Genomic DNA, 26229 nt, shown 5'->3' with positions numbered 1-26229 from the left:
TCCCTCCTCTCCCCCTCGCTTCTTCCTCTCTCTCTCTCCATCTCTCTCTCTCACTAAATCTCCCCTCTCTCAATCCTCTTCCGTCTCCCTCTCTCTCGCTCTCTCCCATCTTCTCTATCTCTCTCATCGTCCTCTATCCTCTCACTCTCCCTCTCTCTCTCTCCTCTCCTCTCTATCCACTCTCCCTCTCTCTCTTTTCTCCCTCTCTCTACTCCCTCTCTCCACTCTCTCGTCTCTCCCACTCTCTCACTCCCTCTCTCCCCCTCTCTCCTGTCCCTCCCCTGCTCTTAGATCTCTGTATCTGCTTATCTCTCGTCCCCCTCCTTTTCTCTTTCCCCCCTGTCTCCCCCTCTCTCACTCCCTCTCTCCCCCCTGTCTTCCCCTCTCTCCCCCCTCTCTCCCCCTCTCTCTCCGCCTCTCTCCCCCCTCTCTCTCCCTCTCTCCCCCTCTCTTTCCCCCTCTCTCCCCCCCCTCTCTCCCCCCCCTCTCTCCTTCCCTCTCTCTCTCTCTCTCTCTCTCTCTCTCTCTCTCTCACACACACACACACACACACACACACACACACACACAGACAGACACACACACACACACACACACACACTCGTCGGCTGCAGTGAACACCCTCAGTCCTTAGTCCTTAAGCCCAGGAGACCCTGCAGCCGGGTTGCAGTGACCAGGGGAGGCGTCTCCACCTGGCGGTGGCCGCTCTGGGACGGCTCCCCCGTGACCCCCGGCTGTCCCCGCTGAGCCCCGTCAGACTCCCCACGGGGAGCCCCTCAGAGCCGGCCCGCTGCTGCCTGGAGACCCCGCTGTCCGCCGTCAGGAGAGCATCCCGAGCGAGACGCGGCCACAGGGCACCCGGGCGGGCGGGACCCTGAGAGGCAGGAGCGGACAGCAGTGCTGGTCCTTGTCCCCCAGCTTCCCGGCGGGCCTGGGGGTACTGAGGCCACAGGGCCCGGGGGGGCTCTGGGTGAGCTCTCTCCTCCCCGCTGGGATCACCCATCCCCCCCTCCCCTCCCTGCTGGGAGCACCCATCTCCTCCTTTCCCTCCTTGCTGGGAGCACCCATCCCTCCCCTCCCCTCCCTGCTGGGAGCACCCATCCCTCCCCTCCCCTCCCTGCTGGGAGCACCCACCCCTAACTCTCCTCCCCGCTGGGATCACCCATCGCCCCCTCCCCTCCCTGTTGGGAGCACCCATCCCCCCCTCCCCTCCCTGCTGGGAGCACCCATCCCTCCCCTCCCCTCCCTGCTGGGAGCACCCACCCCTAACTCTCCTCCCCGCTGGGATCACCCATCCCTCCCCTCCCCTCCCAGCTGGGAGCACTGACCTTCTGCCTGGAGACCCATCTGAGTCAGGTCCATCTCTCAGAAAAAGCGCTCGCTCCTCCCTCAACCCTTTCCGGTCCCCTGCACCCCCCTCTGCAGCTGGACGCACACCCCTCTCCTTCTCGCCAGAATCTATCTGACGAGCATCTTCCTCCTGAGGCCGGAGAGGGACTGGCCTCTTGGCCGGACTGGATTTTTCTACAACTCGGCCGGGACGCAGGCACCCTCGGTGCCCCCTCGGCTCCGGCCGCTGGTCAGGCACGACCCTCGCTTTCCGAGGGACCTCACGCCCCGCAGCCCTGCCCGCCGCCCAGCAGATCCGACCACGCCGATCCTACCTCGAGTCCCCGCTCCTGCTGTGGCCACAGCTGCCCCGTGGCCTCAGGAGCTGCCTGGTGCTGTGCCCACGCCTCGCCCACCAAGGGCCCGGCCACCAGGGCACCCCGAGCGGCCACAGGTCCTCAGCTGTGCAGCCGCCTCTCTGCTCTGCCGGGCATCGAACCTGTGACCCTTCGGTCTGCAGGCTGGTGCTCTAACCATTGAGCACACCGGCCACGGTCCTCTGTTTCTCTCCTTCGCCAGGGCTCTGGGTGGACTCGGCTTGGGGGGGCGGGAAATTCCTGAAGATGGGGGGACACAGAGGCCCCACGGCTTCCTGCTGGGCCCGCAGAGCCGTGGCCGGCAGGCTCGGCGGCACCGGCTTCGGGAAACGTCTTCTGGGAAACGACGCAGCCAGTGCTGCCCCGGGGATAGCCTTGCAGCCGGGAAACCAGGGAGGGCTGCCTGGCGGAGGGGGCTTTTAAACCCAGAAGCGAGGCCGGGAGCTCCCGGCATCGCCGAAGCTCCACGTCTTTGGAGCGAAGATGCTCACGCTCAGCCCGGACGTGCTGTCGCCTCGGAGAGCCAGTCCCGAGGTCCCGGGGAGAAGGGACATTTCCCACAATTCCAGGTGCCTCTTTGGGGCAGAACACTTCCTGAAATTCAGGAAGAAGCCACCAACACACCCTGCCTCCCCCTCCCACCGCGGCCAGGAGCCCGGGAGGTCCCCAGCGCACCCGCCCGGATGGTCAGCATCCATCCCTTCCCGACTCTGCCAGGAGCACAGCCATACGCCTGACGCCAGGGACCGGGGCACAGCCAACTCTCCTGTCTCAGCACAGGACACCTTTCAGGGACAAGGACGGGCCTGGGAGGGAAGCCAGGTTCCTGCCACCCACAGTGTGTTTGCGGTCAGCAGCTCGTGGCCTTGCGTCCCCCTCCCGGACGCCACGGGCTGGGCGGGGGCATCTCATCCATCGGCCATCGAGTCCCCTGACCTTCACCCCGCAGTGACATTCTCGTTCAGAAATTATTTATCCAGAGGATGCTTTGTTGGGCCGGCGGGGGAGTCGCCTGGTCCCTGTGCCCAGCAGAGTCTGTGAGAAGGGGATTCAGAGTCACGTCCAAGGTCAGACATGACTTGCCGATAATGCCTCTGTTTCCTACCGAGTCCCCCTGCCGTTTGCCCAAGGCTGGAGAGCAAGAGCGGGCTTTGCTTTTATTTTATTGATTTTTAAAATATTTTATTGATTTTTAAAATATATATATATTTTATTGATTTTTTTACCGAGAGGAAGGGAGAAGCATAGAGAGTTGGAAACATCGATGAGAGAGAATCATCTACCAGCTGCCTCCTGCACCCCCCCCACTGGGGATGTGCCCGCAACCAAGGTACATGTTTTTGACCGGAATGGAATCTGGGACCTTTCAGTCCTCAGACTGACGCTCTATCCGCTGAGCCAAACCAGTTTTGGCTATTTTATTGATTTTTTTGCAGAGAGGAAAGGAGAGGGATAGAGAGTTAGAAACATCGATGAGAGAGAAATATCCATCAGCTGCTTCCTGCACACCTCTCACCAGGGATGTGCCTGCAACCAAGATACATGCCCTTGACCGGAATCGAACCCGGGACGCTTCAACCTGCAGGCCGATGCTCTGTCCACTGAGCCACCCAGCTGGGGTCTGAGGCCGCATACATTGCACAGCTGCCTGGCCTCTGGGGGCAACGCTGGCATGCGCAGCAACCTTCCTCTGAGGCCGGGAAGCACCGCCCCCTTTTCCTGGCTCCCTGGTTGCCTTAAGTTCTGGTATCTGAGGGGTCCCCCACCCAGAGTCTGGCTCCTTTGTCTCCAAAGATCTCGGCGGAGGGGGCACTGGACACCGGGGTCTCAGAGTGAGGGGTACAGCGTGGGATTCTGTCACCAAGTGGGTCCCCGGCTTTTCCTTTTTCTTTTCTTTTTTCTGCGAAGCCTGAGTTTATTTCTATATAAACATGCTCGAGAGACTTTGCAGAGGCCCAGTGGCATCCAGGTTTAAATTAAGATCGTCCGAGGTGGCATCTGTCCGTCCCTCCTTTGGCGAGGCGTCCATTTGATCCTGGTTCGTGAAGCACCTCCATCACTCTAGCTGGAGCGTGGCCATTCCCCGTCTCTGTCATCAGTGGCCACCGGTTCTGAAGGAGGAGGCAGGGACTGCCGGAAACCAGCGCGAGACGCCTGCGGGCTCCACATGAATGTCCTGATTCTGTGAACAGGCGCGGGGATTGCCAGCTGGAGCCGGAGGTCATGACCAGTGTCCCCTGCAGAGACTGGCAGGAAACAGCCCTTCCGGCCGGGAACCAGCAGACACCCTTCCAGATGCAACACCCGGCTTTCTCAGTGAGCGACACTGACCTCGTCTGGAGGAGGAGGAGGAGGAGGTGACGTGGGAGACCTGGGGCACTGGTCCTGGGGTGGACCCTGGGAGCTCCTGGGCAGCGAGGTGGGCACACTCACCAGGCCAGGCCCTCAGGAAGGCTCTGAGAGCCCACCTGGGGCTCAGGTTCGGGGCCTTGACAGCTGGGGTCCTCCCCAGCCCAGACCACCTCGGCACCCAGAGGCGGACAGGCTGGGCAGAGCAGAAAACGTTCAATGCATGACCCGGAATGGCTGCTTTTCGCACTCAACTGTTGTATTAAGCATGAGCGATGTTTGTTGACCGTGGGCAGAGGGATTTAAAGAGTAAACGACAGAACTTCCATTTCCCTGCCTCTCTTTACCCGCCCCTTCCCTCCCCCCCTCCCCGCCCATCGCATCCCCGTGGTCACTGGTTGGTGGTGTTTGGTGGCAGCCCCCGGTCCCTTAGGTGTTGAGTTCCACAGGAAGCCCGGAGTGGGGGGGGGGTGGTGGTGCTTTTTCTAATTTTTGTATCGGTGCCCACAACCTTTGTATTTTTTGGATTGCAGACACTGTGTTTTCTGGTCTTTGGGGTTGGTGGAACTTTTGTGTATTGCCTTTTGGAAAAACCTCAGTTTGACCACGGTCTCAAGCGGATTTGAAATAAATTCTTTTGACACTGCCAGCGGCGGAAAGGCGAGGTGTGGTCTGTGTTGACTGCTGGGCGCGGGTCTGCTCTTTACCGAATAGCCTGTATAATAAAAGCGTCATTAGGCCGGGCATCCTTCTGCACGATGCTGCGGCTGCGAGGGAAGCCCGGGTCCCGGGTGCCAGAGAGAAGCCGGTGCCAGAAGCAAACGGGGGAAGGCAGACCTCATCTTGCACCGATTTCGTGCATCGGGCCTCTGCTATGAAAATAAATGACTTCAGAGAGGGAGAGGGAAAGAGAAACATCAATGGTGAGAGGGAACCATTGAATTGAGACTGTAACTGGGGCGTGTGCCCTGACCAGGAATCGAACCATGACCTTCTGGTTCATAGGTTGACGCTCAACCACTGGGCCACACTGGCTGGGCTGAGGACTTAGCTTAGATGTGCCACAAGCTCTGAGAAGCTCCAGAAATGCTCTCAGCAAGGGCGAGCGCACTAAGGAACATGTCCAGCTGCCCGGGTTTTGCTTTAAGGAACTGGCAGCCCCTTACACGTGGGTTCTAGGACACGAGTCGAATGCACCTGCTATTTCATAGTCACGGCCACACCCCCCCAAAGGGTGAATTTTATTTATGTCGCTTCCTATGAAGTAGACTTCATATACTTGACACTGAACATGGAAGTTGCTTTTCCCCACAGAGTAACATGACAGACGATCACATTCGTAGCTCTTTCACGATGAGTGACATCGAATCGTTGTTTTAGAAAGTCAAACGGCGACTTAAAGCTCATCGTTAGCCCTTATAAACCAGTCCGTTCTGGAAAATCTTATTCGGAGCAAATGCATGAAGCACCCGTGACTGGGACTCGGGTGACGGGCTGGGAATGTGAAGCTCTCTCCCAGGTTTTCTTCGCATTCCCACGGCGCTGCCCCTCGGACACCGTAGCCCAGCAGCCTCACTGGTCCTGCTGGATGTTTTCCTCGGGGAACCGTCATGAACCAGGAAGTGCAGAACCGTCTGGAGCCCGCGGCCCGGGCTCAGCGCACGGCGTCCCCTCCCCTCGCGCGGACGGCAGCTCACTTGGCCGTTCGGGAGGAGTTGATCTTCCTGATGTCCACGTGGCTCAGAATCAACGTCCCGTTTCTGAATTTTCCCACCTGGCCGACCCGCCCATTGGACAGAATGCTGGGCGCCGCCTTCTTCTTCCTGGACTTCCTACATGGAGAGAGAGAAGGGTTCAGAGTGAGGGTAGCCGCGCCGATGGCCAGACCACGTGGTATTCCCGCTGAGCCCCGCCCTCCATGTCTTTTCTGGTCCCTCAGACCCGCCACCTGCCCAGGGTCGTCCTGGTTCCTTCCCCAGGTGCCGCCTCGCTGTCACCTCCTGGGCCGGACATCCCGCCCACCCGGGCACCTGCGCTGTCTGTCTGTCTGTCTGTCTGGGTGTGTTTGCCTCACCACAGTGTCAGGGCCTCGAGGGCAGGGATGCACTCCAGGTGCTCATGGCTGCATCCCCTACGCCGCCTACATGCCTGGCACGGCCAGGACACATGCCAGCCGGAGGCGAGGGCAAGATCACTGGAGCCCAAGAAAGAGGCCAAGATACCAGGAGCCCGTTTTGAAATAGTAAAGGGGACGAGGGGGGCGGGAAGGGAAGGAGCTAGAACAAAAGCTAAGAAACACCCATAAGCAACACAATCAGTATCTGCTATTCAAATCCTGGCGCTCTGCCTGCAGGCCAGGCCCTCCCCACAGGATGGGACGTGGGATGGGACATGGTCACATGCGAGGGGACAGGGGACAGAGATCTTGCTGGAAATGTCAACCTCAGCGCTTCCCCTGGCCCCGTGCAGGTGTGGGTCTTTGGAAACGGGAGACAGTCCTCGGACCCTCCTGAGGTCGCTGCTCGGGGTGGGCAGTTGACTACATCCTGTCTCCCCTACAGGCCTGGATGGCCCTCACAGGGAAGCATGGGGCAGGCCAGATCCCGGGACCCCCGACGGCATTATCCTCAACCCTCAGCCACGGCTTCCCCCCGCCGTCCGCCCTCACGTCCTGTGGTGCCACTCACCCCTCCTCCGGCCCTTTCCTCTTCTTCTTCTTGAAAAGCTCTGTGTCCCGGGCCTGGTTGCAGAATGTAAGACAATATATGATCAGAAATAGCAAGAGGCCTGTGATCCAAAGCCACCGAGATGCTATTTATCTTCATGCTTTTTGAGGAGACAGGTTAAAACAACACAAAGTCCCTTCCTAAAACACTTCTGAGGCCGTGGAAGGCCGTTCCAGAGGAGACAGACGGTAGAAACGTCCACTATTCCGCCCTCGCCGGTCTGGCTCAGTGGAAAGAGCGTCAGCCTGCGGACTGAAGGTTCGAGTCCGGTCAAGGGCACATGGCCCAGTTGCAGGCTTGATCCCTGGCAGGGGGCGTGCAGGAGGCAGCGATCCAGAATTCTCTCTCATCATGGATGTCTCTCTCTCTCCCCCCCTCTCCTTTCCTCTCTGAAATCAATAAAAAATATATTTTTTAAAAAGAGAGTAAATGCAAAAGCTATTAAAAAAAAAAAAGAGTGTGGACCTTCCTGAGCAGCCGAGCCCAGCCTCCCACGGTGACAAACGGGTTTAATAAGGTCAAGGCCGTGACACCCACCATCCTCCTTTCCTCTTCCTTGGCTGCCTTCTTCTCTCTGATCTGCTCCTGCAAAACCTTGTAGTTCACGTAGCTCTTTTTGGGCGGCTGCAGTGAAGGGAGAGGGACACGCCATCACGTTGCGTTCTGCGCCCGTTTCCCAGCGTCCCTTGCCCCGGCTGGCCGCGCCCCGCCCGGGGACAGGAGGCCGCGCGGCCGCTCACCTGCGCGCCCAGCATGATGGCGCGCTCCCGCTCCAGGAGCCTCGCCTTCCCTTTGCCGTAACCCGTGATCCCGAACCGGTGCACCTCCAGCCGGGCCTGGAGACAAAGCCGGATCAGACCCGGGTGCTCCCCAAAACCTCCCCCGGAGGACACACCCACGCCCGTCTGGAGACCATGAGCAAGACACTGTGATGGTTCAGGGAGCTGCGTGAGGCCTCCCGCGGTGTGAGAGCCCCCTCCCAGCACCGCCCGTGCTCACTCAAAACAGCGGAGGCAAAGCATGCTCTCCGCACGCAGGAGGGACGGGGGCAGAAAGCTACCACGTTTCAGACCAACAGGCGCTTTCCAAGAGACGGGGTGTCCCCATGAGCTCGCCCCCGCCCCCCCGCCCCGGACGTGTTAGCACAGCTGTCTTTTTTGGCAGCAGAAAGATGGGAACGTGAACCATTCCGAAACACGTACCCTTTCCAAGTTGAATTCTTGTAGAGTCACATCTTTCTCAACAATGTTAGTTTTGGTCTGAAAAGGGGGAAAAAAAAAATTCTATTAAGATCATCTGTTACCACATCATTCTAGCCTCTGTCCCCTATGGAGTGGACACGTTCTAATTTTTTTTTAAAAAAAATATATATTTTGTTGATTTTTTACAGAGAGGAAGAGAGAGGGATAGAGAGTCAGAAACATCAATGAGAGAGAAACATCCATCAGCTGCCTCCTGCACACCCCCCACTGGGGATGTGCTTGCAACCGAGGTACATGCCCTTGACCGGAATCAAACCTGAGCTGGTACTCTACCCTGTATCCTTTTGCTGCAATAAATCATAACTGTGATATGCCCGGCCAGTGTGGCTCAGTGGGTTGAGCGTCATCCCATGAACTAAGAGGTTGCTGTTTCAATCCCAGGTCAGGGGCACATGCCCAGGATGTGGGCTTGATCCCCAGAGTGGGGCGTGCAGGAGGCAGCTGATCAATGTTTCTATCTCATTCACATTTCTCTCTCTCTCTCCCCCTTCCTCTTTCTCTTAAAAAACAAAAACAAAACATAACTGGGATGGTGACTGCATGCTGAGTCCTACTAGTGCTTTGGGCAAATCCCCCCAGGCGAGGGTGTGGTCCTGGGGGCCCCTGACAGTCTAGAATAGGGGTGTCGAACTCAATCAGAGAAGGGGCCAAAATCTAAAATCCAGCCTAAATCGCGGGCCGAATGGTTTACTGAACAGTCATAAACTGTCATTGTGATGGAAACGCAGCGGAGTGCAGTGATGACAGCGCCGTGAGGGCCACATTGCAAGGCCTGGCGGGACGGATTTGGCCCGCGGGCCTTGTCTTTGACACATGTGGTCTAGAAAGATGTTTGCCCAGTTCTACAACATCAGGGTTTCCATCCCAGACACACAAACTATCCAGCTCGCTACCTTGGTGTTCTCATCTTGGTCCGGCGTCTGTTTCCTCTTCTTATTCCTGCTGTGAAATTCCACCACTTCCACGGGCTCCCTCTTGCTCCGGGGACAGGGCGAGGCTGCAGCCGGAGGGGCTGGCGGCCCCGAGGGGGCCTCTGGGGAGGTCACGGAGGGGGCACCCTGCAGCTCTGCTCGGAGCTCCGAGAAGAAGGTCGCAGCCCTTTTCCTCGGGCCTCTTACGAGAGAACCAGGCGGGGGAGCGGGCTCGGCTCCCAATGCCACTGGGGCCCCCGCCTCTCTCTTCTTGTTTTCCTTTTTCTTTCTGGTCCGCTTCCGTTCTGCTCCATCTTCTGTCTCTCCTGTTTGCTCAACCACAAGAAGGAAAAAGAAATATTTTTATTTTTAGCCACCATTTTTATTTGAATCACGCGATTCACATATCAAATCACGTGAAGGCATGTACACGTCACCTCAAACACAAACACCCAGATCTACCTACAAAGAGGGTTTTGTTTTTCTTCAAAGAGGGTTGCTTTTGCACAATTTATAGAATCCAAATGCCACATGGGACGATGCTTAACCTGGGTAACTGGATTTGTCTCTGACTCTTATTAGCATAAGTCATTTTATCTTCACCTTGGCTGTTCCTAGGTCATCACAGCAATAGTCCCACACTGGGCCCTGACAGGTGTGGCTCAGTGGATAGAGCGTCGGCCTGCGGACTGAAGGGTCCCAGTGTCGATTCCGGTCAAGGGCATGTACCTTGGTTGCGGGCACATCCCCAGTGGGGGGGGGGGTGCAGGAGGCAGCTGATGGATGTTTCTCTCTCACCGATGTTTCTAACTCTCTATCCCTGGAGCCCACAACCCAGGCATGTGCCCTGACCTCCTGGGTCATAGGTCGACGACACTCAACCACTGAGCCGTGCCAGCTGGGCTTCTAAATATTTTTTATTGTTGCTAGTATTACAGACATCTCTCATTCCCCCTTCATCCCTCTTGTCCTGTGTCCTCCCAGCCTCCTCCCCCTTCCCCCCTCCCGACGCCAGGTCTTCACCACCCTATTGCCTTGGATCAACACCCCAGATCCTTTCCAGGGATCTCCTTGGGACAGACAGGAACTCGACCAAGGGGGTTCGGAGGAAGATGACAGGCCGGGGACGGTGTGTGCTGAACCCCGTCCCGGCCGAGGGGTGCTGGCTCACGGGAGTGCTCCCCACGCGGCCTCCGAGGCTCCCACTCACCGAAGTCGTAGAGGTTCTGGAGCACCGCGTCCAGCAGCTGGGGCGGGGGAGGCGGGGAGGGCGGCGAGGAGGGCCCCTGCTCCCGCCCCGGCCCCTGCCCCTGCGCCATCGCGATGGTCCCGCTCCGCGCGGCCGCCCGGCGCCCACCGGGGTGCAGGTTGCGCGCGTGCGAGTGCGCGGCGCACTCACTTCCGGGTTCCGCCGGCCGCGCGCGCACGCGCACCCGCACGCGCGCGCCGCAGGGCCCCGCGCGGCTTCCGTCCTGGCCAAGATGGCGGCGCCCGGGGTCCCGAGCAGCGGTCGCAGAGGGTGCCACCGCCCTCGGCGAGGTCGGGCCGCCCCGCGCGGAAGAACCGCCCCCAGCCGCCACCCCGCCACCGCCACCGCCTAGCACCGCAGCCCAGGCCCCGCCCGGGACGGACGGCAGCCGCGCCATGGACCCTTCCAGCTCCTCCAGCTCCCGCCTGGCCGTCGGCTCCCCCGGTCCCAGCGCCGCCGCGCTCCAGTACTCGGTAGGCGCCCCGGGGAAGGAGGCCCCGGGCGGGCCCGAGCGAGGACCCTCCCCTCCCGGCCTCGGCTGCCTCCGGGCCGGCGCTCCCAGAGCCCCGAAGAGCGTGGGTCCCCGACTGCCCCGGCGCGAGGAGGGCCTGGTTGGTTGACTTGGTTTCCAAGGCAACGGAGCATCCCTGCATCCCGGCGTGCGCGCTTTTCCCAAGTTTCTCCCGGCGACGGTTCCCCGCCCGCCCGGTTCCTTCCCTCTCGCGCCTTCCCTGTCCCTCCACCGGGCGCGGGGCCTCCCGAAAGCCCCCGCCTGGCCCGGGGCAGGAGGCGTGGGAGCCGGAGCGAGGGCGTGGCGGGCGCCCTTTTGGGCGAACCCGAGGAACCTGCGGGCCCACTCCGAGTTGGCAGGCCCCTGGCACCCACCCCGCCCTTCTGCCGGGCCCGTGTTCCTGGCCGGAAGACTGTTTGGCTCAACAGTAGGCAGAGAGTTTTTATGACTCAAGTCATTTTTAAAAAAATATACACATATTTGTGTGTGTGTGTTTACATTTTTAAAAATATGTCTTTTGCAGAGAGGAAGAGAGAGGGATAGAGAGTTGGAAACATCCATCAGCTGCCTCCTGCACACTCCCTACGGGCGATGTGCCCGAAACCAAAGTACATGCCCTTGACCGGAATCGAACCTGGGACCTTTCAGTCCGCAGGCTGACGCTCTATCCACCGAGCCAAACGGGTTAGGGCATTAACAGGTTTTTTATGTCAACAAAACTTTTACTTACCGGTCACTTACCATTGTCACGAGAGCTTTGTAGCTCTCAGGGTTGCATAATCCTGGCTTAACTCATGGTTGATTTTTGTGTGTTTTTTAAACAATAGATTAACTTTTACCTACTTTAGGAGGACATAGAAGAGGGCATTTCAAAGCTTTGCCACCATGCTTGTCCTAGCAGTTACTGTCAGTCTGACTTAAATATAACAATTTGTTTGAGAAGGGAAATCAGAAAAAAGCAAGATAAACAAAAAAAAACCCCCAAAACTCAAAAGTGTATGTGGCTGCCTTCCTATTGGGACATTAGGAACAAGAGGAAATGCCCATTTCCTGGCAGAGCTAGGAGCTCTTAATTGCTGTTGGCTGTCCACTTCTTGCAGGCCCGTCACTCTCCTGCCCTCCCCTCGGCCTTCCCACCCGACAGGTGTGTCTTGGGAATATTTGACCCCCAACTGCTGCTCCTGGGGGAGTCTGTAACGAACGTAGAAAGAGGGTTGTGGTGTGGCTCTGACATGTGTAGGTCTCTTTTTCCGTCCTAAGTGGCTTGTGACTGGAATACAATCCTCCTATTTAATAAATTTAATCCTCCTATTTAAGCCTAATATGCAAATTGTCCCCTCTACCCGGAGTTCAACTGGGTGTTCGACCTGGGGCAGAGCCAATTGGCCAACCGCCGGCAGCCCCAGCCCCTGGCCAGCCCCTCCCTTGATCGCCACCCCCCACCCCGATTGGCTGAATTCGTGCACTGGGCCTCTGGTTCCTACAGTATAGGAGCGAGCTGATCCTTTAGTTCCCCATTCACCAGGGGTTCTTTACTGATAAGACTTTTGTCAACGTTTCATGCGAACAGCAAGGCAGTTGCATGTGAGCTTTTTCTCCTCGGATGCTGCACATGTCTCGTGATTTCATAGTTGGACTCTCATGATGTCCTGAACTTGTTCTTACTATTACTGATTCGGGCCTGCCCTGCGCTTGTACAATGCTCTGTCTCATCTGAGAGCGACATTCGAGGTATTTGAGACATTGCTGATTGCAGCAAACATCGCAGCACGAGTGCCTGCAGAGCCCTTAGTCATTCTCCTCAGCTCAGGACGCAAGCTAAAGAGCTAGCCCTCCCCTCTCCGCACTTCAAAGGAAATCACGAAAGTAAACAGCTCGTTGCAATGAAGTGAGATAAGGGCAGTGGTGGAAACACGGGCAGTGCATTGTGGGAGGGAGGAGGAGGAGGAGCCCCTGGCCTGTTTGGAGGTTAGAGAAGGTGACACCTGCGCTGAGTTCTTGAGATGTGAGGGGGGATGAGGGAGAGGAAGCCTGCTCTGGGCATCCATGAAGAACACGCACATCGGGGGACCACATGGTCAGGGAGGCTGGACTAGAGGGGACCCGAGGATGAAGGCCAGGAGGCAGGCGGGTCCCATTTCCTAACGGGATCTTCTGTGTCACGTTTCCCCATCCTCACCGCTAACGTCGGAACTTTACTCAGCACCACTTCAGGGGTTCACAGTTGTACGTTGAAGGTCTGAGAGAACTGCTTGGTTTCTGCCATGGTCACCTGGATGATGAATACTCTCTCCTACTTAAGTGGAGACTGTGGGACGAGAGGCCGGCCGGGGAGAGAATGTGATGCCAGGCTGCTGGACGTGCATCAGGACAGATAAGGGAAGGCAGCCTGAGTGGGCAGGGGCCGTGAGTGTGGGGAGAAGGGTGATGTTTGGCAGCTGGAAGGGTGGGTGAGGAAGAGGAGGCAGTCTGGGGTTGACTCCTGGTTTCTGTGGTTGGGCAACTGGGTGGATGAGATGCCTTTCGCAGATAGGAGATGCGGACAGAGCAGGTTTGGTCAGGGTGCAACTGAGGTTGTGCTCAGTTTGAGATGGGGGAGGCAAAGCTAATGATTTAAAAATATGTATATATATATATATTTCAGAGAGAAAGGGAGAGGTAGAAACATCAGTGATGAGAGAGAATCATCGATCGGCTGCCTCTTGCACGCCCCCTACTGCGGATCGAGTCTGCAACCCAGGCCTGTGCCCTTGGCTGAATTTGAACCTGGGACCCTTCAGTCCGCAGGCCGATGCTCTGTCTACCGAGCCAGACCAGTCAGGGCTGAGCTAATGGTTTCTAATTTGTGGATTATTGTGTTATGGACCAGACACGTCACAAGGGGCTTGGATGACATCCAAATGGAGTTAGGAGTATGGTAGCAGAGCAGAGAGGAAGCTCTGGTCTCAATATATAAGCGTGGCAGCCCTCACAGGTAGGCTGTGTCCTAAACACTGGTCTGATGGAGACTGTCAATGGGAATCGCTGGCTTCCTGCTGGAAATGAATGAAAAATCTCGGCTCCTTACAGTGTACCACAGGACAGCCCGTCCTCAGGCGGGCAGCCGCTGCTATTTATTAGCGAGGTCCCAGCACAGAGAGCTCGTCCCCAGAGGGGACTTAGCCAGCCATTCAGTCTCTCTCTCTCTCTCTCTCTCTCTCTCTCTCTCTCTCTCTCTCTCACACACACACACACACACACACACACACACACACCCGCTCTCTCATCAGCCACTCTACCCCATTGTCCTCAGAGGATTTCATTTCCAGTGTTGGCAGCCGGAGTTCGTAGTCTTGTACTTGCTGTCAGAGCTGATTGTGAAATTTTCATGGAGCTTGCAAGCCCACTGTTAAAGCGCAGCCATCATTAAAAATTAAAGAGTGAGCCTTGGCCGCGTAGTCTGCGGGCTTGTTTCCCATCAGGGTACTCACCTGGTTCGCGGGTTCGATCCTTCATCCGGCATGTATGAGAGGCGTCCAGTTGATGCTTGCCCCTCTCTCTCCCTCCCCACCTTCTCCTTCCTCTCTCTATAAAAATCAACAAACATAGTCTCAGGTGATGACTCAAAAAATATTAAAGATTAAGTTATAAACTTACAATTAAAGAAATCCTGTTAAAAAAATAGCCCGGCCAGTGTGGCTCAGTGGAGCGTTGATCTAGGAACCAGGAGGTCACAGTTGGATTCCCAGTCAGGGCACAGGCCCGGGTTGTGGGCTCCATCCCCCCTGGGGAGCATGCAGGAGGAGCCAATCGATGATTCTCTCTGACATCTTGTTTCTCTCTCTCTCTTTCCCCCTCTCCCTCCTTCTCCCTAAAATCAATTAAAAAAACAACAACAACAACACACATTTAAAAAATAAAACAGGATGATAATTCAATATCAATTTATTGGTCCTATGTACATTTTTTTTTTTTTTTGAATGTGAAAATCTAACATTCGATCGCTCTGCTCTTGTCATATGTCACAGAAAACAAATTGGGCAGAAATAAAGCTTTTCAGGTATCGTCCCCAATCTGTCCTACCTTGTATTACAGTATGTGTATGACTTTCTTTCATTTCCTGTCCACAGAAGGAGCCCAAAAAGTGGGACGAGTTTGAAGATATGTTAGAGGAAAGGAGGCATGTCAGCGACTTGAAGTTTGCGATGAAGTGCTACACCCCTCTCCTGTACAAGGGCCTCATCCCGTGCTCGCCCAGCGACATTAAGTGCAGCGTTCTCAACTCCGAAGAGGTGTACTACGTCATCAAGGAGGTGAGCTGGCCCCTCTTCCGCTCAGCCAGGTCTGCTCCTGGCCAGCAAGTCCCTTCTCTTCCCGATGCTGTGAATTTATTTCGCTCTCTTTAATGTATCTCTTTTAAAAATATATATTTTTATTGATTTCAGAGAGGAAGGGAGAGGGAGAGAGAGAAACATCAATGATGAAAGAGAATCATGGATCGGCTGCCTCCTGCGCGCCCCCCACTGGGGATCCAGCCCGCACCCGGGCCTGTGCCCTGACCGGGAATCGAACTGCGACCTTCTGGTTCCTAGGCCACACTAACCACTGAGCCACGCTGTCTGGGCTGGGCTTCAGGTGTCCTTTTAGGTTTAGGTATATTCGGCACACCCATCGAATGCGTACCATAGCCAGACGTGTGTGAGCCTCTGTCCTGGACTCGGGGGTCTGGCAGTGAGCAACTCGAGCTGAGCTGCTGCCTCTTACTCATCAACTTTAATACAAGACCCGCTAGTGGGCGCCACTGCAGGGCCACTCATGAGAGGGAAGCTAGTTTTGTGTAGGGAGCTAAAGAGAGATTTTAAAAATGAGCCCTGAACGAGGATGAGGAGTTTTCCAGGTGGACGTGGTGGAAGGAGTGTTTTTAACAGAGCAGTGGTCTTCGCACCCCGCTCGGGAGCTCTGACAGTCCCTGTGCGTCAGTCCCACTCCGTACCAGTTACACCAGGAGGTCGGCCAGAAGCCAGCCACCAGTAGTCTTTAAGGAAGCCTGGCCCATTCCAAAGTATGGCACACATCACCAAAGTTTGGGAATCACACGCTTGTGTTAAGGACCAGAAAACACGCACGTTTGCAACGCTGAAGGCAGTTTGCTATGACCAGACCACAGAGCAGAGAGGGGTCGTGGGCAGGATTGAGACCGGAGCGGTAAGCGGGGCCTCTGGCACGGGGCCTCTGTGAGCCTGGGAGCGGAATTAGAAGCTGTGCAGAGCCATTGAAGGATCTCCACGTGGAGTTGGTGCGATTCGTTTACACTTTAGAAACGTATCTTGCTAAACATAGAGATAAGAAACCTGCTTATGATGCTTGCAGTGCAGGCACCCTGAGCCCATGCACCTGCCGCCTTTTATTTGGTGCCGGCGACTTTCTCGCAGTGACGCTTGCGCCACTAAGTGGCAACGCGCTCGGCCTTGTTTTGCCCCCGTTTTGCGATCTTGACCTTGGCCACGTGCCAGTGTTGGCTGTGGCAAGGGATTCTGTTTATTCTTTACACACAGCCCCAGCGAACAGAAGCGATGCTTGCATTGTAAGTTACGTCGTCCCAGTCGGTAGGCGCAGCATCTGTAGGGAAGTGAGTCGTGTAAGTTCAAGTTTATGATTAGGTGACAAGTTGACATGACCAAAAATGCGTAAAGGCTTTTAAACAGCAAAGACATTCGAGAGGTAAAGTAGACGTGATTAAGGGGAGGGAAAAAGCCTTCACGGAGCCAGGGGAGTGAGGGAACAGGTGTGGAGAGAAGCTGCGTTCTGTTTGGGACAGGTGTGTGTGTGTGTGTATACATATATACACATATATAAAAAGATATATATGTATAAATATATACACATACATACACATACATATACATATACGTTACACACACACACACACATAAAAAAAGATAACTCTCCATAGGATTAAAGGAGTTTCCCTGTGACAGCCTGGAGCCCGCTGACCGTCTTTGAGAGTTGGGGATTCTGTGGCAGTGCCCCATGTGTGTGATGTGGTGCGAATGGGGTTCAGGGTAGTCTTGGGTGTCTATCTGGCTCAGGACCCGGTCATGGCGGTGAGCGGTCCCTGAGAGGCCTCCTGCGCTGTGTTTGGGGCCTCGACTCCCAGGGGAGCTGATAGCACACCCGATGGGGGGGGAGACGCCCTCCTGGCCCCACGTGTCACCCCGGAAAGCCGGTTCTCTTCGAGGGCCTGGTCTTTGAAGTGGTCTAAGGAGGATCATTCATCCCCTTGTGGCTGGCGGAAGTCACACAACGTGCACTTCCATGACGGAGTTCTGCAGTGTGGGCCCGTGTGGACCTGGACTGAGTGAAAGAGCCATGGCTGCCGCTTTGAGAAACACATCCCCGCTTCTCTCCCCTCCCAGATCTCCAAGGAGACCCACCAGTCCCAGGAGGCCCTGCGCGAGGAAGTGTGCCAGATCTTGGACGAAATGTGCCACAAGCTGCGCCTGGGAGCCATCCGGTTTTTCGCCTTTGCCCTGAGCAAAATATTTAAACAAATCTACTCCAAAGTGTGTGTCAACGAAGAAGGCATTCAGAAAGTGAGTATGCTGGTTACACGGCAGCCTCGCCCCTCACTGTGTGGGCAGCCCCGCCTGCTCTCACCTGCACTCAGCGGGCAGCCCGGCCGCAGGAGGCCGCCGGCACAGGGCGGCCCCTTGGCACGGTGGTGTTTGGTGATTGCCAGATGGTGAGTTTTCTAATCCCGTCACTTCCGTTCCTTAGTAATTTGTGTTTTCCTGTAAGGAAGCACTTTCTTACAAAGACTACATTTTTTTAATTTGCTTTTTAAATATGTTTTTATTGATTTGAGAGAGTGAGAGGGAGAGAGAAACATCGATGAGAGAGAAACCTCCATCGGCCGCCTCTGAAGGCTCTGTTTACTCACTCGCTGCCAGGTCTCTGCCCAAGAACGGCCGGCACTGTGCTTGGGCCAGGGCGTGCTGGCTGGCCACGTCTTCCCTGATTGCAGTCTCCCTCCCTCAGGTGGTCACGCTGGGGTTCAGAGAGGAGACAGATAACACATCGGGACCAGTGGAACGTGAAGTGGTTAAAAGCGTCTCGTTTACTTGTTTTAAAGCTGCAGCGAGCCATCCAGGAGCACCCCGTGGTCCTGCTGCCCAGCCACCGGAGCTACATCGACTTCCTGATGCTGTCCTTCCTCCTGTACAGCTACGACCTGCCGGTGCCGGTCATCGCAGCGGGCATGGGTGCGTGTGCCCCCCTCCCTCCGCCGCGGGCGCGGGAATGAGCCCAAACACAGCTTGTGTACCGGTTCATAGGTCGACGCTCAGCCCCTGAGAGGAGAGTTGTGTATGGCCGAGAATGTTGTTATAAATATCCACCTGGCCCTTGGCAGGAAAGTCATGTCCCTCCCCTCCCTACTCTCTCCCGATCCAGCTGGTCTGGTTGTGAGCAGCAGGTGCGTGGAGGGTTCAAGGTTACCTCCCAGCGAGCACCTGCCCACACAGTCCCTCCTTCCCATAATCCCATGAGACGTCTCTTCTCGGGGACTGTCATCTCAGAAGGTCCCAGGAGTGCCTTACATCCACGGAAGCCTCCTGACGGAGCGTGTGTTCACGTCTGTGGCAGTCCCGGCTCTGACGCCGGTGCTCCCTCTCCCTCCAGACTTCCTGGGGATGAAGATGGTTGGGGAGCTGCTGCGCATGTCCGGAGCCTTCTTCATCCGACGCACCTTCGGCGGCAACAGACTCTACTGGGCCGTGTTCGCCGAATACGTCAAAACCATGCTGCGGGTAAGAGCAGGCCGTCCCCGGCGCTCCCGGCGTTCCCTTCTCATTTAACGCCCCGGTGAGGGCCGCGGAGCTGTGTTCCCCCCGGACGGGGGTGGGGGCCCCGCAGCCTGGCTGCTCCCGGGGCTCTGGGTCCGAGCTGTGTGCAGAGGCCGGGTGTGTGCAGGGGCCGGGTGTGTGCAGGGGCCGGGTGTGTGCAGAGGCCGGGTGTGTGCAGGGGCCGGGTGTGTGCAGAGGCCGGGTGTGTGCAGAGGCCGGGTGTGTGCAGGGGCCGGGTGTGTGCAGGGGCCGGGTGTGTGCAGAGGCCGGGTGTGTGCAGGGGCCGGGTGTGTGCAGAGGCCGGGTGTGTGCAGGGGCCGGGTGTGTGCAGGGGCCGGGTGTGTGCAGAGGCCGGGTGTGTGCAGGGGCCGGGTGTGTGCAGAGGCGGGGGCGGGAGCTGGGGGAGGAAGCAGCAAAGCCTCGGTCCTCTGAGCGTAGGCAATGGGTTTTGTGTTTTGTTGTGTGTGTTTGTGTTTTCTCTTTAAAGAATGGTTATGCTCCTGTTGAATTTTTCCTCGAAGGGAAAAGAAGCCGCTCCGCCAAGACCCTGCCTCCTCGGTTTGGTAGGTCGTGGGGGGGCGGAGGAGGAGGACGCACCCGGGGGCTCTGGGCTGGGGGTGGGGGTGTCCGTGCAGCTGCGAAGGAGAACTTGACACTTTAAAAAAAAACGTTGTTTATCTCAGAGAGGAAGGGAGAGGGGGGGAGAGAGAAACATCTGTGATGAGAGAGAATTGTGGCTCGGCTGCCTCCGGCACGCCCCACTCTGGGGATCAAGCCCATGCTTGATCTAGGTACGTGCCCAGACCCGGAATCCAGCCGTGACCTGGTTCCTAGGTCAGCGCTCAGCCACTGAGCCACGCCGGCCGGGCCTTGACACTTTTTTTTGCAAGATGTTCTTTTTTTTTTTTTTATGAGTGTAACTCTTTAAGCGTAACTGCTCATATGTACGGGCTCAGTGTGTCCTGTCCACTTGCAGTGTCTTCCTGTGTATGTGCCCTGTTTTCAAACGCTGGGATATGCGTGCAAACCATTCCTCCCTTTGTCTCCAGGTCTCCTGAATGTTGTGATGGAACCCTTTTTCAAAAGAGAAGTCTTTGACACCTACCTTGTTCCGATTAGCATCAGTTACGATAAGATACTGGAAGAAACCCTGTATGTGCATGAGCTTTTAGGGGTGCCCAAGCCAAAGGAATCTACGACCGTACGTAAAGGGCACCGCGCCTGGGTTTACTGGGACTTAGAGGAAATGCTCTTTACAGACCAACCCATGTTCTGATCTGCTGCTTTTGCTTCTTCCCCTGATGCTGCCACTCCGGTAGGGATTGCTGAAGGCCAGGAGGATTCTCTCGGAAAACTTCGGCAGCATCCACGTGTACTTCGGGGACCCCGTGTCGCTGCGGTCTCTGGCCGCTGGGAGGCTGAGCCGAAGCCCCTATAACCTGGTCCCCAGGTGCGAGACTGGTGTTTTCATAACCGAGTTAGAGACAGGGATGGAAATCTGGAAGTGTGAACATAGACTTTAAAAAAATACCTTTTTATGGATTTTTTTGAGAGAGAGAGGGAAGGGGGGAGAGGGATAGAGAGGGAGAAATGTCACTAAGAGAAGGACATCATGGATCGGCTGCCTCCTGCACGCCCCCTCCTGGGGATGGAGCCAGCAGCCTGGGCGTGTGCCCTTTCCGGGAAGTGAACCGGCGACCTCTTGGTTCCTGAGTCAACATTCCACCGCTGAGTCACACCGGCGGCGGGGCTGAATCGTGATTCCTGACTACTTCTCGGACTGAAACTTGGTGACTTGAGGTCACACATCGGGGCAGTGAAAGCCTCAATTAAAGAAGAATTCTGTATTTGGCAGGAACCGCTAGCTGTAGGGTGTAGATGTCAAACACAGGAGACTGTTCGCTCCTCTCGGGAGCAGGCCCCGGAATGACTTAAAAGTGGGGAGAGCGACAGCGGTGCCGGCCAGCGAGCGCCTGGCCCCGGTGGCCAGCACAGCGTGCGCTCAGGGTGATGGCGGGTCCCAGGAAGCACCGTGTCTCCTGCAGCCGCCTCTGCCCCTGCCTCGTAGGTACATCCCTCAGAAGCAGCCGGAGGAAATGACGGCCTTCGTCACCGAGGTGGCCCACAAGATGGAGCTCCTGCAGATCGAGAACCTGGTGCTGAGCCCGTGGGTCCTGATCGCCACGGCTCTGCTGCGGTTCGGGCCGGCCATGGACTTCGACGCCCTGGTGGAGAAGACGCTGTGGCTGAGGGGCCTGGCCCAGGCCCTCGGCGGCTTCCTCCGGTGGCCCGGTACGCAGGGCGTGTGTCCCGCGGGCCGGGGCCCCGCCCCCGAGGGCCCCGCCCGCCCTGTGCCCTCGGCCTGAACGCGCTGTCCCCTGTGCAGACGGTGAACCCGTGGACGAGGTGGTCCAGGCCAGCATCCACCTGCACTCCAACATCGTCAGCCTCGACCGGGACCGCGTGGCCCTGAGAGTGGACTCCGGAGACTCGCAGACGGTGGACGGCCTCCTCTACCAGTACGTCACGCTCCTCACCTGCGCCACCTACAGGAACCAGCTGCTCAACGTCTTCGCCCGGCCCGCCCTGGTGGCCCTGGCGCTGCAGGCGGCTGACGGGGGCAAGAAAGGTAACGGGGGACGCGGGCTGCAGCCGTGGGGGAGGCCCGGCCCTCGGCCTGCGCGGGGAGCAGCGCGGGGCCTCGTACTCCTCCTCCCGCGTGTGCAGCCCACGCGCGGCCCGTGCACACGGAGCTAGGTTCGTCCCTGGATACATGCCGCCCGCCTGGAGCCGGCGGCTGGGCGGGACCTGAGCACGCTCACGGCACGGGGGCAGGAAGTCTCTGGGTAGCGGGCAGGTAGCACTAGTGTCAGGAGAACTGCCTGGAGCAGGGGTGGGGCCGTCCCGCTGTGGCTGTGCCAGGCCGGTGAGATCGTCTGGTCTGGCCCCGCCATGGCCGCACAGGCGAGTTGATTACATGTCTGACCAGATAGGACAGGCCGGCTTCAGCGGACCATTGCGTGTGGCCTGAGTGATGTTATCCGTCTCCAGCGGCCTTGGCAGGAAGAGGCGCCCAGCGCCGGGCTGGGGGCTTGGCTCTCATGGAGAGCTGACCACTGGAGGGGCTGGGCCGCAGCTGGCTCTCAGGCACCATGGGGACTGCTGCAGCTCACTGGGCCTCCGTCTCATCGCTGAGACGGTGGCGGCCTCCAGTGCCGGTTTCGGGGTGTCATGGACCTCTTGCCGCTCCCGGGGTTAGAAACCAGGCTGTGATTTCCTGCTGCCACTTCCTTTCCAGAGCATGTCTACTCCTGCTTCCGCTTCCTGCTCGACGTCTTGTCGGATGAGTTCATCTTCCTTCCGGGAAACCAAGTGAAGGTACGTCTGCAGCCAAGGAGCAGGCGCGGGACAGGGCAAGTCCAGGGGCGGTGGGCGCTGTCACAGATGGGTCTGCCCTCCCTTTGCTTAAAGGGGAACGGGGACGCTCACGAGTCAGCAAACTCCAGTTTGGTTCCTGGTTAAATTTATCAATAACTTAGGGATATATATAAGGCCCAGTGGAATGGCCAGAATGACCGAATGACAGGTGGCTATGACGTGCCTGTTCCAGGCCCCAATTGCCCCCCTTCTGGCTGGTCCCACCCCCAATTGGACCCTAACACCCCAGCTGGCCAACTGCCTGTGGGTTCCCTCCCCCCGCCCCACTGGCCGAACCCCACCCATGTATGAATTCATGCATCAGATCTCAAGTTTGGTAAGAAGAGGGTCATTCTTTGAACTGTTAGTGCAGCTACTGCAAATAAATCAACTCTATCTTGCTAAAAGTTTGCCAGCCGGCATGCACGTTCCCGGTCCAGCTGTTGGAACGAGTGCGCCTTTTGCTTTAAGAGTAGAGAGTGGCAGGGCAACAGCTGGTGAGAACCAGGCTGGAGCTGGAGTGCAGGGTGGGGAGCGCCCGGGGCAGACAGGGCGGCTTTGTGGGCACTGCTCAGGAGAAGGGGCCGGTCTACGTGTTCTAGAACTCTCTAAGGAGTGTGTCTGTGCAGAGGGAGGGAAAAGCCGTCACCCAGTGTCAGAACCCGCGCTTCCTTGGTTACCGCGTAACAACCGCGCTCTGGGAAGGGCTGCGGCTGATTGGCTGCTCTCTCAGCGGGTCCTTCTGTCTTCCCCCGTCCAGGACTTTGAAGAAGGCTGCTACCTGCTCAGTAAAATCGAGGCCATTCAGGTGACAACGCGGGACATCCAGGTTACGGAGGAGGGGAAGGCTGTGTGCGAGTTCTTAGTCGGACTCTTTAAGCCTTTCGTGGAGGGTTACCAGGTACAGCCATCGCGCAGAAGCTCGCGTCTAACTAAGACTTACCACCGGGACTTCCTTCAGCCCGAGGGGCGGGAGGCTCCCCAGGTGCCAGGTGGGCAGGGAGCCTGGTCCTGGGACCAGGGCTGCACCTGCCCGGTGAGACCCTGCTCCCTGTAATTCACTCAACTGCGACCACTGAAGTGAGAAAGCGTGTTTTCCGCTGTGTCCGCACTGCTGCACCTCGTTTCCTAGTCGTGAGCAGTGGCGGAGCTCCGTGGCGCTCCCGAGAACCGCAGCCTAAAAAGAAAAGAGTGAACGGAAGGGGGAGAGCCCGAAGCCTGTGTGTGCGCAGGCCTCTCCGGGCGGCGGGCCTGCCCGGGGGGCCGCCTCGGGGTGCCCCTCGCGCTGCCGAGGGGGCGTGCGGCCGTCCCCCGCGCCGCGTGCCGGCTGCCCCTTGCCCCTGCCTGAGCCTCTCGCCCTCTCCAACTCAGATCATCTGCAAATTCTTCCTGGAGGAGGAGAAAGACGGCTTCCTGGAGAAGGAGTACCTGGTCCGGGTCAGGGCGTTCACCGGCCAGCTTCTCGACCAAGGTCAGTGCCTCCGGCGGCCGCTCCTCCCTCCGCCGGGAGCAGGGCGGCCCCTCACGCCTCCCCTCCCTTCCAGGCGCCTCGCAGTGTTACGACGTCCTGTCCGCCGACCTGCAGAAGAACGCCTTGGCGGCCCTGGTGCGGCTGGGCGTGGTGGAGAAGAGGAAGGTGTAAGTCCGGGGACTCGGCGGGAGCAGACGCAGGGATGTGTGATCGAGCCGCATGTGCCGAGCGCGCGCGCACACACACACACACACACACACACACCCCTGTTAGCACGCCTGGAGGAGTGGCCGTGCTCGCCTCGGGCAGAGCAGAGGGATGTGCAGCCCAGCGGGGGGTGCTGCAGGCCAGCGTTTGGCCTGGCCCACCACTGACATGTATAACTTACAGGAAAGGTTTACGTGCACATACATGTACAGTACATCAGCACGCGTGAGCGTGTAAAGGTAGATGTGCACTCTTCTGAGTGAACGAACGTATGAATGATAACGCTGAGGGGTCAGCTCTCCCGGCGTGTCTCTCACGTGGCCAGAGGAGGAAGCAGACGCCATGGAGGACAGGAAGGAGCAGAGTTTAACATTGACCTTCAGGAAGCTGTAAAGGCCGCCTTCCTGGGCGAGAAGAGCTAAAGCAAAGACCTTATACACTTACAGAAGCCCAGTGCCTGAATTCGTGCACTGGTGGGGTTCAGCTGGCCATGGGGAGGGGCTATGGGAGGTTGGCCGGCCGGCCCCGCCCCCAATCAGGCTGGTTGGCTGGCTGGCCGCAGTGCACAACAAGCGACTGCTCTTCCCAGTTATTCCAGTCGCTTGGCTTTTATATATATAGATGTGCTCAGCTGTGGACACGGGCATGGGGTGGTGAGACCTGGGGCCTGGGAGGGGCTGGGAGCAGGGGGAAAGGGAGAAAATGGGAGACATCCGTAACACCAGCCACAATAAAAAATATATTAAAAAAAAAAATATAGTCCTACTATGTAAAGAGTGAAGCTAGGCCTGCTGTGTGACCAGGGACAGTTGTCGTCCCCCAGTTTATGTTGCCTTTTCTCCTAGAGAGAACAACTATGTGTATATTGTGAACGAGCCCGCGGCAGTGAAGCTAGACGAGATGCTTGGTGAGTACTGTTTGGTTTCCACGTGATGTTTGTCCACAGAGAGTGAAACGGGAGTGTGTACGGCACCAGCACTTACCAAAACGCACAGTCCAGGTCTAATGCAAACAGAGAACTGTTCTGCCATCTAGAACTTTCTCACGGAGACCAAGGAGAAAGGGCAAGGAAAATGGCGAAAACACCACAAGCGGGAATGAGGCAGCTCGGACGCAGAGGGGTCACCCCCCGCCTGCCCGCTCGGTCAGGCACTGGCACTGGGCACCAAGCACACACCTCTCTGGTCCTGGGAGTCCTCTCCCTGGGCACCTGCCCGTTCCTTCATCACTTACTCTCTGAGTCAGAGCTGGAGGCCATTGCCCTCCTGCAGGGCCTATCGGCTCACAGAAGTATCCCACCAGGAAGGCGGGCGTGTGGGGGCTCCGGGAAGAGTCCGGAGGGGCCTAAGCAGAGAGAAAGGCCAGGGGAGGGAGCGGACACTGCTCACAGGACCGACGGGTGATTTCTGGAGGGCGATGTCAGCAGTTGAAAAAACTGACTACGTTGACTGGAGCTCTGGTCGTGGAGTAGGATGCTTCCGGTTGTGGTTTTGTACCTGAGCCCATCGAGTGCCTTTGTGGAACCTGCACGGAGGAGCTTTCGGTGGCGTCTGTTGGGATGAGGGGAAGGCAGGATGGCATGTGGTGAAAGGAGAGGGGGCAGGAGAGGGCAGAGGGAGAGGAGAAATCTCGCGATGTGGGGCCTGGGAACTCGGTTTGGAATTTGGTAAGAGGGGCAAATAACACACAAACCTCAGGTTGCGAGGTGATGGGATTGGTTTCTTAGTGACGGAAGCCGTGTCACTGCGGTGAGACCGCAGTGGACTGGAAGTTCAGGGCACGTGACTGGGCTCACCTCCGCGCTGGCCGTGCCCACTCCCTCTGCGATGGCGCTGCTTCTGCATGGGCCTGTGTGCTCATGAGGCCTCTTCTGTGCATGGAACAGCAAGCTCTACGGTGCCTCTTCTCAGAAGGGCACTAATCCCATCTGGCCGGGGCCCCACCCCTGCCTGTAAACTGCACAGTGGCAGCTGTTTCTCTCTGCCTGTGGCTGAAACATCGCATGAGCGTAAACTCAAGCGTCACATCATGAGCTGTCTCTTTCTTCCTCAGATGGTAAGGTGCCAGTAGGAAAACCAGCAACTGCTAAACTTTAATGACTGCCATGCAGCTGTGGGACTGTGGTCGTACAATTACTATCATCCAAAGACTCTTGGAGCCGATGGCGGGAAGCAAGAGCCTTTCTCTCCTCCCGGGACCCAGACCAGGCTCCTCCGAGAGGAAGGGCACCGCCTACAGCCTCGGCGATGTCTCCGCCCACCATAGGACTTCGAGGGCATTTGTATAACTGTGTGTTTTAAAATAAAATAACCTTTTGGAAACTTGTTGGAAAACGAAGTCCAGCTCCTGTCACTAACTAACCTGCACCCGTGCTAACTCCTACACTGACGTCTGACTTAGCGCGACATCACACCAATGGCTGCGGCCGGGACGCCTGCCGTTGGCATCTCTCGCCTCAAACAAGGACCCGGACCCCGGAGACACGGTGAGTCCCCACCAGATGGCGTCAGGAGGTTCCTGGAAATGGCGGCTTCACGTGAAACATTTAACGAAACCAGCGTCACCACAGGCTAGTTGATGTAAACAAGGGTTAGGTT

At 57.4% G+C, this 26229-nt stretch overlaps 2 protein-coding genes across 4 annotated transcripts; one reads left to right on the top strand and one right to left on the bottom strand.

Moving 5' to 3' along the window:
• Positions 1-5100: 5100 nt before the first annotated feature.
• On the bottom strand, positions 5101-10600 carry CUNH1orf131 (chromosome unknown C1orf131 homolog). 2 transcript variants are annotated; one of them, XM_036436332.2, is made up of 7 exons: positions 10165-10600; positions 8937-9280; positions 7984-8040; positions 7522-7617; positions 7319-7405; positions 6743-6795; positions 5626-5887 (listed from the first exon to the last, which is right to left on the bottom strand). In XM_036436332.2, the coding sequence occupies exons 1-7, from the start codon at positions 10598-10600 to the stop codon at positions 5749-5751; spliced, it is 1212 nt and encodes a 403-aa protein (XP_036292225.2). In that variant the 3' UTR covers positions 5626-5748. The 2 variants fall into 2 exon arrangements, with proteins under 2 accessions (XP_045437076.1, XP_036292225.2); XM_045581120.1 differs by lacking the exon at positions 6743-6795 and having other exon boundaries at positions 5101-5887.
• Positions 10546-25965, top strand: GNPAT (glyceronephosphate O-acyltransferase). 2 transcript variants are annotated; one of them, XM_036436333.2, is made up of 16 exons: positions 10546-10676; positions 14824-15006; positions 17110-17286; positions 17826-17955; positions 18374-18501; positions 19025-19100; positions 19587-19738; positions 19857-19987; positions 20606-20829; positions 20924-21166; positions 21836-21915; positions 22715-22855; positions 23326-23425; positions 23499-23592; positions 24478-24539; positions 25685-25965. In XM_036436333.2, exons 1-16 carry the CDS (start codon positions 10599-10601, stop codon positions 25726-25728), a joined length of 2043 nt encoding a protein of 680 aa, XP_036292226.1. In that variant the 5' UTR covers positions 10546-10598; the 3' UTR covers positions 25729-25965. The 2 variants fall into 2 exon arrangements, with proteins under 2 accessions (XP_036292226.1, XP_045437075.1); XM_045581119.1 differs by having other exon boundaries at positions 10597-10676; positions 14821-15006.
• Positions 25966-26229: the final 264 nt, after the last annotated feature.

The sequence above is a fragment of the Pipistrellus kuhlii genome, unplaced genomic scaffold (assembly GCF_014108245.1).
Source record: "Pipistrellus kuhlii isolate mPipKuh1 unplaced genomic scaffold, mPipKuh1.p scaffold_m20_p_135, whole genome shotgun sequence".
Lineage (NCBI taxonomy): Eukaryota > Metazoa > Chordata > Mammalia > Chiroptera > Vespertilionidae > Pipistrellus > Pipistrellus kuhlii.
Note: the sequence above shows the minus strand (reverse complement) of the source record. Positions and strands in the feature narration are given on the sequence as shown.

What these genes read in the sequence shown, in the direction of transcription:
- GNPAT (XM_045581119.1), top strand. Translation starts at nt 10,599, where the DNA reads ATGGACCCTTCCAGCTCCTCCAGCTCCCGCCTGGCCGTCGGCTCCCCC. An exon ending in TTCCGGGAAACCAAGTGAAG is followed by an intron (nt 21,916 to 22,714) that starts GTACGTCTGCAG and finishes TCCCCCGTCCAG; the next exon opens with GACTTTGAAGAAGGCTGCTA. An exon ending in CGGCCAGCTTCTCGACCAAG is followed by an intron (nt 23,426 to 23,498) that starts GTCAGTGCCTCC and finishes CCTCCCTTCCAG; the next exon opens with GCGCCTCGCAGTGTTACGAC.
- CUNH1orf131 (XM_045581120.1), bottom strand. Translation starts at nt 10,600, where the DNA reads ATGGCGCGGCTGCCGTCCGTCCCGGGCGGGGCCTGGGCTGCGGTGCTA. An exon ending in CCAGAACCTCTACGACTTCG is followed by an intron (nt 9,281 to 10,164) that starts GTGAGTGGGAGC and finishes TTGAGCAAACAG; the next exon opens with GAGAGACAGAAGATGGAGCA. An exon ending in ACCAAGATGAGAACACCAAG is followed by an intron (nt 8,041 to 8,936) that starts GTAGCGAGCTGG and finishes CCCCCTTTTCAG; the next exon opens with ACCAAAACTAACATTGTTGA.